Source organism: Pseudochaenichthys georgianus, chromosome 13 (assembly GCF_902827115.2).
Source record: "Pseudochaenichthys georgianus chromosome 13, fPseGeo1.2, whole genome shotgun sequence".
In the NCBI taxonomy this organism is placed as follows: domain Eukaryota; kingdom Metazoa; phylum Chordata; class Actinopteri; order Perciformes; family Channichthyidae; genus Pseudochaenichthys; species Pseudochaenichthys georgianus.
Genome location: NC_047515.1, coordinates 28,647,865 through 28,667,342, shown reverse-complemented (window position 1 = coordinate 28,667,342; position 19,478 = coordinate 28,647,865). Strand labels below are relative to the sequence as shown.

Here is a 19,478-nt window from a genome sequence, read left to right as displayed (position 1 = left end):
TAATTTGACTGAAACCTTAAAACTGAACTAACTGACTGCTAGGGTTAACTTTGATTTAAACATTTGTAGAATACTAAGAGCTGTATTGAGTAGGTGTAACTGTATTAAGGGTTAAACTCATAACTTTATAACTTAGGGTTTAATGTAATTGTAAAACCATTGGGCCACTGAAAAGACACAATAACAACTCAGGAGGGAGCCAGTCTAGGGCCCATTCCCAAACCGCCCCCTACACCCTACCGCTACACCCTACCCCTCCGTTTGCGCGTTCACACGGAGGGTCCGCCATATTGAGGGCTGTTCCAAAGCAACGAGTGTGGAGGGGGAGTGGGGTATCAAGCCCTCAAACAGCGAGTCTGCAGCGGTGCTGACTTGAGACCGGTCTCTACCTGACCGAAGTCACGCTGTGTGTGTCCGTCAGGAAACACGCTGTTTACAAGTAGTTCCAGCAAACATCCACTGATAAATTGCGATGTTAACAACCTCATGATAACCTCATGTGTTTTTAACTTAGGATCATACCTGTGTTTAGTCTAGAAAAAGGTAAATGTGTGCATTTTATTACAAAGTTGTGTATATTTACAGACCGTTGCAAAAACTAAGAAGCTTATAAACATCAGGTTTAAAACTAAAAGAGCTTTGAAACACAATGAAAGATGTTTGGAGTTTTATTTGAGTTGTTAATTTAAACTTTTTGTCTAAGAGATGCTGATTTGAAACCGTTGTTGCATACAGTTACGGCATTTCCTGTTTCTGCCGGAGAGAGGCGAGGTCGTCCCAAAGCTTGCTGCTGTATTTTCTCCCTCCATCTGACAGGAGGGAGCCTCGTTGAGCTGCGAGTGTGGCTACAGACGGAGTTCACTCCATCACGGAGGGGTAGGGTCGAGGGAGTGGTTTGGGATTAGGCCTTAATTTCCTTTTGAGGGCCACCAGCTGCAGAGAGTTAACTAATTAAAGGGACGTGGCCCCACAGCTGTGAGAACTCAGCAATCAGGTGTCCATTTTAGGTAGCACTTTCCTGGAGCGTCTGTCAGACAGACAAAGACTGACAAAGACAATAGAGTCCTGCTGGAGTCCTGCGGGAGTCAAAGAGGAGGTAAATCCTACTTTGATTGAGATAAGTATCGCTGGTGTTTTATTTTATTTGGTTGTTTAGCCCCTCATGCTATAATCATGTGTATTTTCTCCATTCCTGTTTATGTGTCTTCTCGCAATTATCACTGGCCCCGTGTATCTCGTAATCGATATAACCGGCCTGCTCTCGTCTATCCCACATGCTCCACTGACATCCAACATCTAGTTTCAGGCGGCCTGTGGAACTGCCAGTCAGCTGTTCCTAAGGCTGACTTCATCTCTGGCTACGCTTCCCTGCAGTCTCTGGATTTCCTTGCTCTCGCTGAGACGTGGATTACTCCATCCAACACATCCACCCCAGCAGCTCTCTCCACAGCATATTCCTTCTCCCATACACCCTGACCCACTGGCAGAGGAGGTGGCACTGTCTCCTGCTCTCTCCCAAATGGAGATTTTCTCTCTTCAAGCTACCTAACTTCACTCCTTCCACCTTTGAATTCCATGCCGTCACAGTAACCCATCCTATACAATTAACCATTGTTGTTCTCTACCGTCCACCAGGCGCCTTGGGGGACTTCTTGGAGGAATTAGATAATCTCCTCTCATACATCCCTGAAACTGGCCCTCCCGCTGTACTTCTCGGAGACTTCAACCTCCAGACAGGGAAGATAGACAAACTAACATCTCTGTTAACCACCTTTGCTTTCTCACTGTCTCCATCCCCACCAACTCATACAGCTGGCAATGTCCTTGATCTCATATTCTCAAGGAACTGTGCTACTTCTAACCTCTCTGTAAACCTGCTCCACACATCCGATCACTTCTTCATTTCATTCTCTCTACCCCTTTCCAAACATAACGAACTAATCTCTTCTCATCCTGCACCTGTCCGCCGTAACCTTCGTTCCCTCTCCCCCTCTACCTTTGCCTCATCGGTGCTCTCAGCCCTCCCTTCCTCTGACTCGTTCCAACTCCTACCTCCAAACTCTGCTGCAAAAACTCTCCTCTCTACTCTCTCATCCTCTCTGGACTCTCTCTGTCCTCTCACATCTCGGCAGGCTCGTCAGTCCCCTCCTGCTCCTTGGCTAAATGACACACTGCGTGCTAATAGAACCGTCCTTCGGGCAGCAGAGCGGAAACGGTGGAAATCCAAACAACGTGACGACCTCCTAACCTATCAGGCTCTCCTCTCCTCTTTCTCTGCTTCCATCTATCAGGCAAAAAGCACTTTCTTTCAAGATAAGATCCAATCTTCCTATTCCAATCCCAAAAAACTATTTTCCATCTTCTCCACCCTCTTGGACCCTCCCAAAGCCCCTTCCCCCTCCTCCCTTCTGTCAAGCGACTTTGTTAACCACTTTGAAAAAAAGGTTGATGATATTCACTCTTCTTTTTCTGACTCACCTTTACTCACCACTGGGTCACCAGACCCTCCTTTCACCCACACACTGACCTCCTTTTCCCCTCTCTCTCCAAGTGAGGTTCTTACCCTCATTACCTCTGCCCGCCCTACCACCTGTCCTCTGGACCCTATCCCTTCAAACCTCCTTCAGACTATCGCTCCTGATATTCTACCGTTTCTCACCCATTTCATCAACACTTCTCTAACTTCTGGTCACTTTCCAAACAGTCTCAAGGAGGCAAGAGTAAACCCTCTCCTAAAGAAACCCACTCTCAACTCGTCTGATGTTATAAACTACAGGCCTGTCTCTCTCCTCCCGTTCCTGTCTAAAACACGCTGTCTTTAAACAACTCTCCTGTTATCTCCATCAGAACAACCTTCTGGATCCAAGGTTGTCTGGTTTCAAGGCAGGTCACTCCACAGAAACTGCCCTCCTTGCTGTCACTGAGGAACTGCACACTGCCAAAGCAGCATCCCTCTCCTCTGTCATCATCCTTTTGGACCTATCTGCTGCATTCGACATGGTGAATCATCAGATCCTCCTTCGCACTCTCCAAGAACTTGGAGTTTCAGGCTCTGCACTTTCCCTCATCACCTCATACCTCAAAGACCACACCTACAGGGTTACTTGGAGAGGGTCGGAGTCCGACCCTTGTCAATTAACTACAGGGGTCCCTCAGGGCTCTGTTCTTGGTCCCCTCCTCTTCTCCTTGTACACAAACTCGCTCGGATCAGTCATTAGCCCGCATGGTTTTTCATACCACTGCTACGCTGACGACACCCAATTAATCCTGTCCTTTCCCCGCTCAGAGACCCAGGTCGTCGCACGCATCTCTGCTTGTCTAGCTGACATCTCTCAGTGGATGTCTGCTCATCACCTCAAGCTCAACCTTGACAAGACTGAACTGCTTTTCCTTCCGGGAAAAGATTGTCCCACTCTTGACCTAACTATCAACATCGGCACCTCTGTTGTTTCCCCGACTCAGACTGCAAGGAATCTGGGTGTGATCCTAGATAACAACCTGTCCTTCACTGCAAACATAGCTGCTACAACCCGCTGCTGCAGATACACACTTTACAACATCAGGAGGATACGTCCCCAGCTGACCCAGAAAGCGACGCAGGTTCTGGTCCAGGCTCTTGTCATCTCACGGCTAGACTACTGCAACTCCCTCCTGGCTGGTCTACCTGCATGTGCCATCCGACCTCTGCAGCTCATCCAGAATGCAGTGGCTCGTCTGGTCTTCAACCTTCCTAAATTCTCCCACACCACGCCGCTCTTCCGCTCCCTCCACTGGCTTCCGGTAACTGCTAGAATCCACTTCAAGACAATGGTACTTGTGTACCATGCTGTGAATGGATCTGGCCTTTCCTACATCCAGGACATGGTTAAACTGTACACCCCAGCACGTGCACTCCGCTCTGCATCAACCAAACGGCTCGCTGCACCCTCGCTGCAAAGGGAGAGGTTTTTATATAAATGGATCAGGGCAAAAAGTGAGCCAATCTTTTTTCCTGAAACTTTCAGAATCTCTTTACACAGAGGGGACACATGTGTATGAATAAAAGACATGAAAAAGTGGATTTTGCATAAAACGGGGCCTTTAAATCATATTATGAACCTCGAAAATAAGATTGAAAAAATCTATCATAGAACCTACTTTGCTGTTTACCTGGATGGGGTATTCTGTCCCCTTTGTCGAAAGATTCCCCCCTGTGGTTCAATTTATTGTTGAATGGCCTTCCACAGCTGATGGGAGGAGAGCAGAGAAGCGACTCATTGAGAAAACGAATTTCCCTCATTTTCACACAAACAGGCGCTTCTAAAGCCTCATTACAATATTTGGGAATTGGAACTTTTATGAATGGAAGATAATATTGTGTGTTTGTCCATGTATGTTACCTGCCGCAGAGTGATGCAGGCCGCCAGTGAGGGGTGGTGGAGCTCGGGGCGCTCTGGCTGTGAGTTAAGGCTCTGTGGTGGCTCTTGGGGACCACAGAGCCAGGGGTCTGCTCTAAAAGGGGCACAGCCAGCTCAGGAAGCTGCACTGAACATGTCTTGATGGTTGGGCTAGAGGCAGGCGTGCCCTGGTGGGGAGGAGATGGGCACGGAGAGCCCAGAGGTGATACGTTGGAGGGGGGGAAACCTGAAAGAGAGGGCAATATTAACTCATATCCAAACATCTTTCTGTAGTTTGATCCTCTTGATACCCGTTTTCCTCTGTCTTTATCTTATTAATGTACTTATTTTTACAAACACACAGAGACACACCTGGTCTTCCCAGTGGATTGCTGTAGAGGTGGTTGATGGTGACGTTGGCAGCATAGGAGGCGGACATGGAGCGACTCTTTGAGATGGTCATCATCAAGGAGTTGTTCCACGATTCACTGATTCAATGTAAGAAAACCATCACCGTTACTGTAATCAGAGGCACTGTAATGCTCTTGATTGCAGTGCGTTGTGTGTGAGCGTTACCTCTCTGTGGTGTGTTTGATGCTGGCTGAGCGGTCTCGGCGCACAGGGCCCGGCTCGATGGTGGGCATCCCTGTAGCTGAGGTGGTGGTGGTCCAAGTTGAGGAGATTCTCCTGAGCAATCCTGGGGGCAAGCTCCGTCTTAGACGCTGTAAGGCAGATAAACAAACACACGTTTCGGCTGTAGAAGAAGCTGCAGGAGTCTGATGAGGCCATAAGGACAACATTATTGTACTTGGGCACTGAACAGAATCTTGAGTAGGAAAACTACTAAATCAAATCAAATCAAGTTTTATTTATATGGCACATTTTTAAAACGAGTGCTGTACATATAATAATGACCTTACAGTAAGGACACTATACAGTAAATACAACAGCACAGTTTGTGCAGAATATCAGTATGAGAAAACGACACCCTCTGTCCTTACACCCTCACATCGTACAAGGAAAAACTTCCAGAGAAAAACCCCACAGTTTAAAGGGAAAAATGGGAGAAACCTCAGGGAGAGCAACAAGAGTTGCAAGGTATTGGAAACTACAAAAATAATATATCTTGCCAGTGTGTTTGTAAGAAAAGTACATTATTATGTCATGATAAGTAGAACTACAGTATATATGACAACACCCTTAGAATACCTACATTTGATATCATACCCTGGATTCTTGGATGTGAATTAACATGAGTACCTTTTGCATTTCAAATGTCATGCTTTCTGTCAGAGCTATATTTTCTTACAAAGAAATGGTTGTGTCTCCTCTTTAACATCAAACTACTGTAGATGGGTGCCCTATTTGTACTTTCAGCCCATTCTTGTGTGTGTAAACATATGGGAGACAGAATGGCAAGTAGAGAGAGTGACACTTGTTTCCCCCGTGGATTCAATCTATCCAAAGGTGTACATTTTGTTGTAAAGCCTTGAGCCAAACTCAGTCAGTTTTTGTTTTTGTACAGTCAGTGTGTCTCTCTCTCCCTCTCGCACACAAAGGCACACACACAATGGTCTATAGAGGGCAGCAGAGGATCACATAGATTGAAGGAAGTAAAGTTGATTGTTAACTTGTTAGGATAATGCACACACACACACACACAAACAAAAACACGCATGCACACACACACACAGTTGTATACTTCCCTCCCACAGTGAAGGAAAGCTATGCAAAGGCATCTAACAGTGTTGAAGAAGGACAGAGTGATCAAACACTGAGCATCACGTCTGCTTTTCACTGTTGAATTATATTACTGTGTGGAAATGCAGCTTTGAATTCAGATCTGAAACATCTGCACTGCATTATTATGCAATAATGTAGCTGACAAGAATATAAGTAGACATGAAGTTGGCTGTAATGAACTACTGCATGTTATCTTGGACGTCTCACATAAAGTCTCTGCTTCTTTATTTCTGTACTAAAGTGAAGAAAATAAAAACCCCATTGGGATGATTTGGATGTGTAGCTGTAATATGAACTTTTACAAATATAAATCAGTGCCCCAGAAGTGTAGTTTAATGTTTGGCAGATGCTATAAAATTGACAAATAGCCAGAACTGCTTGATGTAAACCCTGGGAAAAGAGAGTCGAAACGGTTCATCAGCGTTTAACAAAAATAAAACAAAGTGTTTTTGTGTGCCATTTAGCTAAGAAAACACCAGAATAACAAATGCACCTTGGTCATCAACATTTCTTATTGCCTTTATGTAACTGCTATTTCTAACAGGGCAGCACAAGTCAGCTGAATCACCAACTGTAACCCATTGCTTCATGCAGACTCACAAATCCCCAATGAGCTAAAATGAGACAGCAAATCATTGAGTTTCACTACATGGGTCGAGCATTTGAGTGCACTCAGGCAGTGTTAAAGCTGCTTGTCACTTTTCTGGTAGGCTATCCTGCATTGCATCACACGCTTTACTTAGTTTCCTTGCCGCCTTAAGTGCACGCATACATTTTGAAGTACTGGCGATGTAAAACATTAAAAATCCCTCTGGAAGCCTCATTGTTAGCTAAATTAGAGCCCCACACTACGCAAGCAGTAAGGGAAGGAATGGGGGTGTACTGCAGCGTACAACAAAACTTAAATTCTTATGGTAATACATCTACGTTTTCTTATTCAGAGATATTTCCTTTGTACTTTGCTTCCTGATGGAGAACATTAAGATCTATTTACAAGCCCTAGGAAGTATTAATACATATTAAGGAGGCCGATAAAGTCTACTTAGAATAACACACACTCCAACACAAAACTGCATAAGAGGAAGTTTCAACATGCATGATCTTTAAAAAAGCTATTGCTCTTCCAAAGCTGACACATTTTCTGCTGTTGGTTCAGTGTAATAATTCCATATTGCACTTTTGGACCATTTTGTGAGTGAAAACATGCAGGGAGAAAGAGGGGGTAGGGGAGAGTGGGACGAAGAGGGGGGGAGCTGGTGAGAGGGAGGAGGAGGGCTCGATAACTTGTTTTGGTCATTAGCCGCGTTCACACTGCGGTACTTTTCCCACAAAGGTTCATGCGAACTTAGTTCATGCGAACTCTTTAGTCCTCATGAACTAAGTACAGAACGCGTTCACACCAGAAAAAGTCCCTGGGGGAGGATTAGGCAAATGAAGCTGCTGACGTCACTTCTTCTTCTTCTGCTTTGAGTTTACTGGCAGGCCGCAAACCACTTCACGGCGTATACTGCCGCCCAAAGTCCCCGGCCGGAAGTCCCCGGAGTTGGGGACTGGCTTCAGTAGAAGCTGTTGGGAGTCCCAGCAGCTTCTACTGAAGCCTTCCGAGTAAATCGCCAGAACGCTGACACCTCCTCATCTCCACCGCTCCCATGTTTTATTTTGTGTTGCCATAAGTCTCTCTGCGTTTCTGCGCTGGGCTAATGCTAATGCTAATGCGAGGATAATAAAATGGCGGCTTCACAACACTTTTTGGGAGTTTTACGGGGCGTGGTTTGCAATCCGCCCAGCCAATCAGAAATATATCTCTTTTCTCAAAATAGCCGCTCGAAAGTCCCTGCTTTCTATCAGGGACTTTCGAGGGGGTAAAAAGGTTCGCATGAACTAATTTTAGTACCGTCTCTTTTTGGTGTGAACGCGATCATGAACTAAGTTCGTATGAACCTTTGTGGGAAAAGTACCGCAGTGTGAACGCGGCTATTGAGCCTAGTGGTAGTGTACAGTTCTCTTCATCATACTTGAAGTGTGTGAACTCAACTGCAGAATGTACTCTCTATATTAGCATTTTCTTTTTATTATCTGCTCTGTGTTGACGTTGTTAGGCTGAAAACACATGGGTTGCTTCCTGAGATATGTTGAATAATAGTAGCATAAAGCCTTTTGTGGCTCCAGGGGGAGCTGCATTAAATCTGATAAATTGCTTCAACTAACGTCACTGCGTCAGTTGGGTTTGAAGACTACAAGAATCTGGAGGTGTGGAGAAAGAGAGATTTTTGTTTCTTCCCCCTTACTTTGGTATTCCAGGACAAATTTGACCGGTCGGTTTTAACTGCTCTTAGATGAGCATAAAAAACATTAATCATCACCACCTTTTAACAGCCATTTAAGCTGTAAACAATGTCTCAAGACTACTTGTTACATTAATAACTTCAGTGAATATACAAAGAATAGACATTAACATTTTGTTGGTTTGTGGGTGTGTACTATCTGATGGATGAGCATCTAGGTTACCCATTCATTTCATATGGCGGCCATTCTTTGGTAAAGTTGACTAAACCGCAAAGTTGACTAAACCACCCAAAATTCAATGAAAGTGGTGATCAGCAATTTAATATGTTAAAATGCCCACTGATATCATAATGCCTTGAGGCAATCAAATGTAAAACACAACATTTATGATTGATGAAAGTAGTAACTTGGTCAGATTTGACCCGAACATGACAGGAGGGTTAAGTAAATTGGGGGTGGTTCAACCAAAAAGTTAATTTGGTATTTCATAGGAATTTCCATTACCAACAACACTAATTTGTAATGTCTCACTATTCTTTTAGTTCATCTTTGACGCCTACAATTTAACTGGACATCTGTGGGAGGGTCCTGACCCTCAGGTTGGGTCCAGTGCTACCATGGTGTTGATTTATGTATCTGTATTATATAACTCAGTATAAAAGACTATGCTATTGAGCATAATCAGTGTCATTCTTACAATAAGTCTTTGATAATTGTCCTCTTAGCTGGCGAGTGAACTCCCAATTAAAATCACTATCGTCATTTTAATCGATATAACATTAATTATTGATGTTGTTTCACACAGGACCAAAAAACAGAAAATAAACCCATTTTAAAGGGAGAAAAACATTTACCTTTGGAATGGCCAGTCTCTCTGTTTTCTCCGGCCCCTCCTCAGAGTCAGAGCAGGTGTTTCTGTCTGCAGGGATGCGGGGCCGATGGAGCGGCTGGAGGCTGATCTGGGTGCTGAGGAGGTTGCTGACGGCCTTCAGGGAGCTGCAGGTGTTGGGGGGCAGCGAAGGGTCTGCCAGCAGGTCTGAGATCAGACCGTGGGCCTCCCCCATCACCGCGATGTCCACGACCACATTCGTGCCCGAAGACTGTAGAAGAAAAGAGATGAAGAGATAGAGAATGAGATAATAATTCTTTGTTCATCTTTGTGGTGTAATGCAATGATGATGCGGTGAACATACGTCACGCCACACTGACGCACACAGCTATTTTATCTCGGTACCTGAGAGGAGAAGGAAATATACTGTGTGTGTGTGTGTGTGTGTGTGTGTGTGTGTGTGTGTGTGTGTGTGTGTGTGTGTGTGTGTGTGTGTGTGTGTGTGTGTGTGTGTGTGTGTGTGTGTGTGTGTGTGTGTGTGTGTGTGTGTGTGTGTGTGTGTGTGTGTGTGTGTGTGTGTGTGTGTGTGTGTGATCTGAAAATGGCATATGTGCTGTGTGTTGGAGCATCTGTCTTTATACTTAATTTAACATCCTACAGTCCCAGAAGGTACTAACTATGACATCCTTGTTCAGGTGATGTGAAAGTCTAAATATGTGATAGAAAATAAAGCTGGTAGCATGATGGCAATTAAGGTTGAACATATATGATGCTGTAAAACATATAATAGCCGTGTCCTACATTCTACAACACTCCTATTAGGAATTAAAAACACTCCCGCTTCTCCCGTCCTGCCTACATTTAGCTGTCACTCATCATATTGACTCGTAAGCCCAGAGGCTCATGAATGTTAAAGGTCACCCCTGTTAGCTTTCAGTATGGATTCAACATGTGCTAATCATCTCCTCTTTAGCTTCTAATCAATTTCCACACACTCTGAAACATATGTATTCACACACACACACACACACACACACACACACACACACACACACACACCATTTGTAATCCATATGACACAATTGGTACATGAAAACAAAAAGTCGATAACATAGACTTTGAATGAAACTCACAAATCTTCCAACAATGCAATAATGGAAAACTTAAATGCGTGTCTGAAATCAAAGGCCAACCTTCAGTTATTGGCAGTTATCATATTTTTATTAGAACTACATTTCAGAGGGTTTATTAGCCTGGCCTACTCTCCAACAGGGATGTGTGTTTACAACGCTAGTTTAGGTTAGAAGCTTATTTGGAGAACATTATTAGGAACTTTTGGACCAAAAACCAAAGGCCCGCCATTAAGTATTTGAAATCAATCTTTTGGAAAAAACAATGAAGCATCATCATGACAGTTGCTGAACTTTGTGTGAACCTTTCCTGTTTACTCAGTATATAGTGTAGATATCCTCTTTATGTATCTGTCTCTACTCTTGACGTCTTGATAAAAGATAATCACAGCAAACAATAAAATGCAATGCAAACTTTGAATTTGTCTCCACTGGGCCAGCACATGAAGCAAATTAGCTCACGTGATACCCCATGCATAATCCTTCACCCTCCCATCTGCCTGCCCCCCCGAGGCGGCGAGGCTTAGAGACTGGCAGCAACCTCTGCTTTTGCCACTCCGCTTGTATCTGTGCCCTTTCCACTTGATTTTACTCAGTATTCTACTCTATTTGGGTCCTCAATTAATCTTAGACACGTTCAGTCACTCTTCTCTACTTCACATACTGTATATATATTTGACTCTGGTAGAGTTTATTTCTAGGTACTAAAACAGTACTAAAAGTAGAGTAGGTAGAGTAGATGGGGAAACATAAAATGTAACAATGGCAGAGCCCCCCCTCTGTAGTCAAACAAAGTGACGGATGATTTGCTTCTTTAAACAGATTGTATTAGCTCTTCAAACATATCAGAGCTCCGGCCTGTGATGTGATGAGTAAATGCATCAAGCATCAAGATAGTTTCCTGGAAGAGCGCGTGTCTGTTTGTGTGCATGAGCGGGTGCGCATGTGTCACCTCAACCTGAACAAAACCCATTAGACCACTCCAGAGCTTTATGACATCCTGCTATTGTGACATTCACCCATTACCTGGCAGTAATGGTCTCTGTTCAGCTAATGTCAGGGAGAGAGTCAGATAGAAGGAGCTTGACTGTGTGTGTGTGTGTGTGTGTGTGTGTGTGTGTGTGTGTGTGTGTGTGTGTGTGTGTGTGTGTGTGTGTGTGTGTGTGTGTGTGTGTGTGTGTGTGTGTGTGTGTGTGTGTGTGTGTTTTGCAGCCATTTCAGGAAAAGAATGGTCTCAGTTAAATGTCTATTTAAGCCTAGGAAACAAAGAACAAGGCTACGTTATATGTATGCATTGGTAAGTCCATTCAGTAAAACATGTAAAAGCATTTAAGAGGATGGAGTGCTACAGAGCGACGTTCTGGTGGAGACACAGTGAGGCAACACGAGGGAGAAGGTTATCGATTCCTCCCAGCATAAAGGCCGTCAGGAGACAGCAGGCGGAGCGATGGTCAATGAGTAAATCATCAGTGGCACTGGGCACACACAGGCAAATGAGTGTATACACACAGGCATGCATGTACCAGAATTGCCCCTTGGGATCAGTCTGTCAAGCGTTCAGTGTAATACAGTACATGCTGTGCACAGAAAGATGGGATATAATCACATAATATTAAACACTGGCCTATGATGATGAACACAAATAAGAAAATAAGGTCAGTGAATATCAAGTGTAGAGCTGCTGTCTGTTACGACTCAAAGCTGCATAACATCATCAAAGCTAGACTCAGAGAGTATGGGCTAACTTTACTAAATGTTAAACCATACACCCCAGCACGTGCACTCCGCTCTGCATCAGCCAAACGGCTCGCTGCACCCGCACTGCGAGGGGGACCCAAGTTCCCATCGGCAAAAACATGTTGGTTTGCTATCCTGGCTCCAAAATGGTGGAATGAGCTCCCCATTGAAATCAGGACAGCAGATAGCTTACACACCTTCCGGCGCAGAATGAAAACTCATCTCTTTCGACTCCACTTCGAGCAATAGAATGGAAAAAACTAAATAAAAAGCACTTATATACTAACTAAGCACTTACATACTAACAAAGCACTTATATACTAACAAAGGACTGGCTTATCTAAATCCTATTGAGTAGCACTTACAATGGTTTGGCTCTATGAAACCTAATGTACTTATATGATTCTGTTTTCTTCAACTTTGTATCGTCTTGGTCGAATACACTTATTGTAAGTCGCTTTGGATAAAAGCTTCAGCTAAATGAAAAAAGTAATTATGAAAATCCATCTAAATGCAACACATGTAAAGATGTAGTTGCTTGTCAATGGGACCACTTAAGAGGCGTGTGGCGCAGTGATTTGTGCGTAGGTGTTCGGATCAGGGGGTCACAGGTTCAACCCCACTGCAGTCAGCATGTCGTTGTGTCCCTGGGCAAGACGCTTCACCCCAAATTGCTCCTGTGGGGACTGTCCACAGTATTGAGTATGTGAGTCGCTTTGGATAAAAGCGTCTAACAAGTAACATGTAATGTTAAGAAGCTGTCCTTCAAAACTGTTTACGAAAGCAGGCCCTTTCAAATATAAAATACTTGGCATGGGATTGGATAATCTCTCAACCCAACTCTTAACGGTACCAGTTGGAAAATAAGGGAAATTGTCTTTTCAATTACAAAAACATTCAGGGGTTGTCTTTGCTCTTCTTTTAATAAACAAAAAAACTATTATGTTATAACTGATATTATTTCAGCATAGACTTAAACCACTGCCCCTAGCAGCAGGTAACACCTCACAGGATAATCATTTCCCAGGATATTTTGAGAATCCAGGTTCCATGCAAAGTAAGGTGACACCACAAACTTCATGATACAAATACTACATTCAATAAATCTGAAGCAGTGCAACATATTTGAGTGCCTTTGTAAAGCAGTTGCTGCACCTACGTCCTCATGCAGATGGTATTTGTAAAACTAAGAATGTGATCGTCTCTACATCATCAAATCAAGGTAAAAGTTGACATCATGTACAATTAAGTACTTATTAAATAAGGACACAGTTAGCATCTGTTTCAGGCACTTCTAGGAGTCATAAAGTTAAAACTTATATTCCTAAATGTTGAATCCTTTCAAATATGTGTATGCCTTTATTTGTTAAACCAAACTATGGAAGCTAGTATCAACAAGTATATTGATTGAAGTATCAGTATCAATACGCAGTATCAGTATGTATATCTGTATCAATAAAATCCATAGGAGACCTCTCTCTCTATGCCAAGAAAAAGTAAAGAGAGTAGCATTGAAAGCGATTCCTTCATCACCAAATCATATTTTGTATCCTTCACTTTACCTCTATGGGATTCAAAAGACACCTTTGTGAAATAAACTGGCATGACGTTTTCACAGGTCCTCACAGGCCCAAAAACATGTCATCTGATTTAAAGTCAGCCCATGCATTTAAAATGAGATGTTTTGACTGCAGTCATCAGGCCTGAACCACACACACCGGGATGGTTCCCCTTCGAGCACAGATGTTTGTTATTATCTTGGGGATGTCCACTATCGCCAACTTTCGCTCACCCGTTTTTTCTTCCAGTTTCCTATTTCACATCTTCTTCTTGTTCCCATATCTGCTATTTCGCACAATATCAGTTTCCACTCTACCCCATCCCCCAGCTCTCTCCTGAGAGACAGTTAAGAGATATGTAGGCAGATCAGGCATAAAGGCAGATGGTGAGAGCAGAGAGAGAGGGAGAGAGAGATAAAAAGCAATAGAGATAGAAAGAGCCAGAGAGAGAGAGAGAGAGAGAGAGAGAGAGAGAGAGAGAGAGAGAGAGAGAGAGAGAGAGAGAGAGAGAGTGGCTGAGTCCACAGGCAGGCCATGGCCAGTCAAGTGAAAATGAGAACAGGCAGCTGAGCTTCTCCACAGCCGAACCTACAACAACTGTACATACAGCACTACAGCAGCCCGTTGTCTCTGTACTACGACACCAACAGAACACAAAAGAGTCAAATATGGAGAAAGTCTCTGTGCTTTAAGAATGAATGCTGAGGCAGTTGTAGCCAACGTAGCATGCCGGAGGCCAAGATCATATTCTGGATGCAGGACGATGATTGCAGAATTGCAAACAGTTGCAGGATTGCAGAGCAGGAGTGCCTGGCAGAAGTGAGGCTATTAATAATGAACACGTGTATCTATTGATTTGGTAATAATTATGAGATAAGTATGTGTTTTGGAGGGATCACAGGTGAGCTAAGATGTGTTTCCTGAGCTGAACAAGAACACCCTTTGTTTACAATTTAGCAAAATATCTAACTGTCTCTCATATTCACAATGTCCAAAAATGGTGCTAGCAGAAAATCAATAGATATCAATGCAACTGTTTTCAAGCTTAATATTCGAGATAATCAAACTATTCTAACCATTGCGTTTGAGTAAGATAACACATGACACATCCACCTGGAGAGAAAATGCTGCTCAACAAATATCTCCAATCTAAGAACCACAGGGACACTGAATCTCTCAAACAGTGGCTTCACTCTCCTGCTACACTACAGTCTCACATGCGTCATTGACCTAAAAACTCAAGAAGCCTAAATTAGACATTGCTTCAAGTTGTCCTATTTAAACCATCTCATCATTACTGATTAAATGGCTTTCCTTTCCCTGCACACATGTGCGCACGTACACAGGCACAGCACTGGCACATGTACACACAGACTGAAGGGGAAACACAGGAAAACCAATACTGAACCTGTTTAAGAGGACGTGTGTTGTCCTGATGGCGGCCTGTGGTACTTGCTGAGTGTCTTCTCTGCATCATTCGTGTTCAGGTTGAAGACAACTGCTAAATCCAGATTCCTCCACTGTAGTTTCAATACGACTGTCTTTCCTTCCTTAGCCCTATTTCAAATGTCAAAGTCATAAGAACCTCAATCCAAAGCAAGTGACATTTCACTAATGAAGTCCACAAACACTTCCTCTCCTCTCCACTGCTCTCCTCTTCTCCGCTGCTTCATGAACCTCCCTCTATCTTCTCACCCGCCCCTGTTTCCGCATCTGCCAATTGCAAATGTTCACCACCGGTTGAGCGATGAGAAGACTTGCAATACCCTGAAATCAGTTGTATTGGACATACCTGGTTGCTAGGGTACTTGGGACAAAGATCAAAGTGACTCGAATATGTACCATAAAATTGTTGTTCGGGGCTCAGTTGGCCACAGCTACACTACGCCCACTACTTGTCGAGTGTTTCCTGTGATAGCAGGTGATGCATGACAACCGAGCAGCAAGTGATGTGCATTATCTGAAAAGAGCTTTCTGCATCAGGAAACGGATGCACATATTGATTCATTAAAAGTCTATTAAGATGGTAGATTTGTTGTAGGCTAAAGCCGGAGCCGCATGTCCAGTATGATGTCAGTTTCGGATGGATTTAAATATTGACTTAAAAGCAATAATATACAGATGATATATAATATATTTTATAATATATGTTTGTTGAAAAGATCTTGCAGATTTAAAAAATAATAGGAGCCTTTGTGGTGTCGAATCAGCAATCATCTCTTCTTTGGTTTTAATCTCTGAATTAATATTATAACCTTAACATTGATAGCCTTGCGAGTGCCAAAGCACTCTTTGATGCAGGATAAACAATGAGCTGACCTAACTAAATATATGTTATATGTTATTATTATATTATATTATATTGACATAGAAACAACTGACAATCAGTTCAGCAAATGTTCTACTAGCATTGCTGATACCACTGGTTTTCAACACTTTATTTTGCTTCTTTATGCAAGTTTTAAGCAGATTTTTGTTCATTGTGTTAGTCATCTTAATTAATTGTATAATAATAATAATAATAATAATAATAATAATAATAATAATGTAACGCCAAAATGTGCCAGTTATTTTCCACATTAGTTCATGAACTAAACCCTGGCGAGAATGCAAGTATGTGAAATGTAACAATAGGTGTAAGGATGGTTTTGACAGAACTACAACATTGTTCTGTTTTCATCTCAAGTAAATGTAATACTCTTGGCTAACACATTAGCCATACCCACCTTAAAAAATATACATATAAATGCGCAGTTTTCTGTTTTTCCCTCTAGTAATAAAACATATATTAAAAGGTTTGGATGTAAATAGCTAAAAAAAAGTAAGCAACTGGCTGCCTGGAGGCATATAAAAAGGGGATCCTCCAGTTAAAATGTTTTAAATATGTAATAAAATCTGTATTTTCAGTTAATAATAAAGATAGACACTTCTGTATGATTACTTAAATGTCTTGATTACTAAAAGAGTTTGAAAATACCTTTCGGCTTATACCTTAGCTAAAGAGACTAAAAGCTCATGGGCTTGATGTTACCAAAACAACAATATACTTTACATTTATTCACGCATTCAGCCAAACCTCCTTCAAATCTAGACAACCTAAACACATCTGTGAAATCATAAACTAATTAATATCTGTTGTTAGAAAATGTCACGCGACAATAAAATGTGTCAAGTGCTATTGTACTACGCTAAGCGGAGAACAAAATGAAGCCAAACACGCTCACATCCTCCCTTTCCCTCAGGCCTACACTGACTTGGGATCTGCTCAGAGCTCGTGCAGCCCCATTCTGGCTGGCACATAATCTGAAGACCTGTGACACACACTTTCCCTCTTCTTCTCCTTTACTTCCTTCTCCCTTCATCCTACGTCAACCCATCTAAAAATAAAAGAAGAGCAGGCACTGATGATGAAGAAAAAGAAAAGCTCATGTCACACTTATTACTGGAGGGCTGGTCTACATACCACTCCCCACCATCACCACCCTCTACCTGTCCCTTTGCTGCAATAGTGTATTATATCTGTATCAAAACGTGATGACATTTAACAGTCTGACAATACGTTTCCGAGTGGTTTCCCCCTAAATACGAAAGCTTTGAAGTTTTCGGAAAGCCCCTTTAATAGCCATTTCCACTGCATAATTGTAATTGTAATTGTTGTGCTGAGCTGGATTAAGCATTTCCCAGACCAATCTCTATTCTAATGAATAAAAGAGGCATCATTTTAAACTGAGGAAGACCACTGGTAGTCCGAAAAGGCATCCGGATCAAATGTGTTAAATGTAGACATTTCAAAACAAGGCAGAGATCTTGGGCTAATTTGACCTACTATATTTCATTTAGATAACAGTTGGTGTAGTACGTATGAAGAAGATGAGGAATAGCCAAAAATGGGAACCCCATTTAAGGATAAATGAAAAACTGACCATCCCTGTGTGGGAGCAATTTGAGGATTTTGCATTTTATTTTGATTTATTATTTAATGAAAGGACTAAAGACTAATCATACCAGACAGTAGATGTTGATTTCAGTCACGATGCTCTGCTCTTTTGCATCCCCACTGTGTGAAATTAAAATTAAGGGGATTTATTTTACGTTGAAGATATCTGTCCAGCGGAGCTTAACACCACAGTGCATTATATTACGTTTCTCCCATACCTTAAAGGGCCTGTCACCACAAATAAGAATTATAACTACAACAAAATAAAAAGGTCATTGTAATATGTTATGTAATCTCTCTCATACCTCAAGATCGTCTGACATATTCTAGTAGTATTATTATTATTACTACCATATGTATAATGAATATAATCATTTGTAAATAACTTTTCCCAAACCTATCGTGTGTGTGTAAGTCCCTGTACGTCTGCAAATGTGTGTTACGTCTGAGGACTGCTCTTGTTGTCGTAGTTGTTAGGCTGATGTATAAAGTGGCTCAAAACTAGATGACCTGAAAGTGCAACTGTCATCCACCGGAGATGACTTTGCATCTTGAATGGCAGACGAGATAATCTGTCTAATGCAGCTGATTCATGTTTTATGTGGGGCCCTCAGGATGGGAGGGTGATTGGAAGAATAAAAGCACAGTAATGCTGAATCACAATGAACTCCATGATCATGTTAAATAATATGTTCATCTCATTTTGGAATACACTGTGTGCCATTTAAAAAAAAAAAACTACTCTCTATTACAAACCACACAACATTTAGGCCTCAATCATTCGACCGGCCCCTTAAATCTTCCTCTGCACTCCGCTCTTTCTTGAAGGCCTCCTTTACGGCTCACGAACACTTAAAATGTCAAGTCTATAAGAGGCTGGGAAATCACGGAGTCTTAATGCACATCTGAGCCACTTAATCTCTGACAGCTCTATCATTCAGTTACGTAGACTGCTGCTAACTGCACTTATGCAAATACAGGCATAGTTTCATATCAGAATAGCTAAAACATTTCAACGTTTTGTGCAGTGTTAGGGTGGTTTATCTTAACACTGTTATATTGCTGGGATGGCCAACACATGCGTGAACATGCAGGGGGAGCTCTTTTTGTTTATGTGAACACTGCTGCTATCAGGGGTGTTTTTCCTGTATGCAGAACTTATATCTGTTCCCAGGGACAAGCCTATTGTGTGTATGTTACAAAACCACACATTTAAGTGCATACAACTCAAAGAGTAATACAAACATATGCATTTAAAAACAGCCATGGTTTTCTATAATTGTGCAACTATGACACTTACTTTTAGTTTCTCCATGTATTTGAAACATGCATATATTTATCTAGAGATTCCCAGTGATACAAATGTAACTCTGTAGAGAACTTGCAAGGCTCTCCCAAGTAAAGAAGAATGTAAAACACATTGAACTTGAAACACTGTTGACACAATTATACATATTACAACAGAGTATGTACGTTTTGACTACAACTAAACAATGTCTAGTTCTGCATGTTCTTTACCAGTGTCATTATGATAAGATAAATACCATTCAAAACCACAGCATTTTCTTCTGCAGCCTCCTAGGCTTAAATGAAAATCGTACGCAGTAGAACATAGTATAAATACTTCTTCAATCCACCAGTTACTTTGTTGTACCCAATTATTTTTCCTGTACTCTCTTTCAAAGGAAAGGCAATCGTGGTTGTTTACCAGATCGTAACGCACTGTGAGACTAACTTTAACCTTGGGGAAGTTATTTAAACTAACAGCACTGTGTGTAACTGTGTACATTATGACATACTACAAAGCCATGTAAGAGTGAAGGGACAAAAGATCTGCCAGTAGGAATATTTGTTTGATTTGAAGTACACACAGACATACAA

The 19,478-nt window shown here is 42.2% G+C and overlaps 1 protein-coding gene across 2 annotated transcripts in view; it reads right to left on the bottom strand.

Annotated features, from left to right (window-relative positions):
• pde3a (phosphodiesterase 3A, cGMP-inhibited) overlaps window positions 1-19,478 on the bottom strand; it is a 56,689-nt gene that overhangs the window by 8,505 nt on the left and 28,706 nt on the right. Inside the window, exons 2-6 of one of the 2 annotated variants that reach the window (XM_034098031.2) lie at window positions 9,260-9,505; window positions 4,953-5,098; window positions 4,749-4,864; window positions 4,380-4,623; window positions 4,138-4,226 (exon numbers count right to left, since the gene is read on the bottom strand). In XM_034098031.2, the coding sequence (XP_033953922.1) occupies window positions 4,138-4,226; window positions 4,380-4,623; window positions 4,749-4,864; window positions 4,953-5,098; window positions 9,260-9,505 (841 nt within the window). The remainder of the gene's footprint in view (window positions 1-4,137; window positions 4,227-4,379; window positions 4,624-4,748; window positions 4,865-4,952; window positions 5,099-9,259; window positions 9,506-19,478) is intronic. The other variant, XM_034098032.2, reaches the window with a different exon arrangement.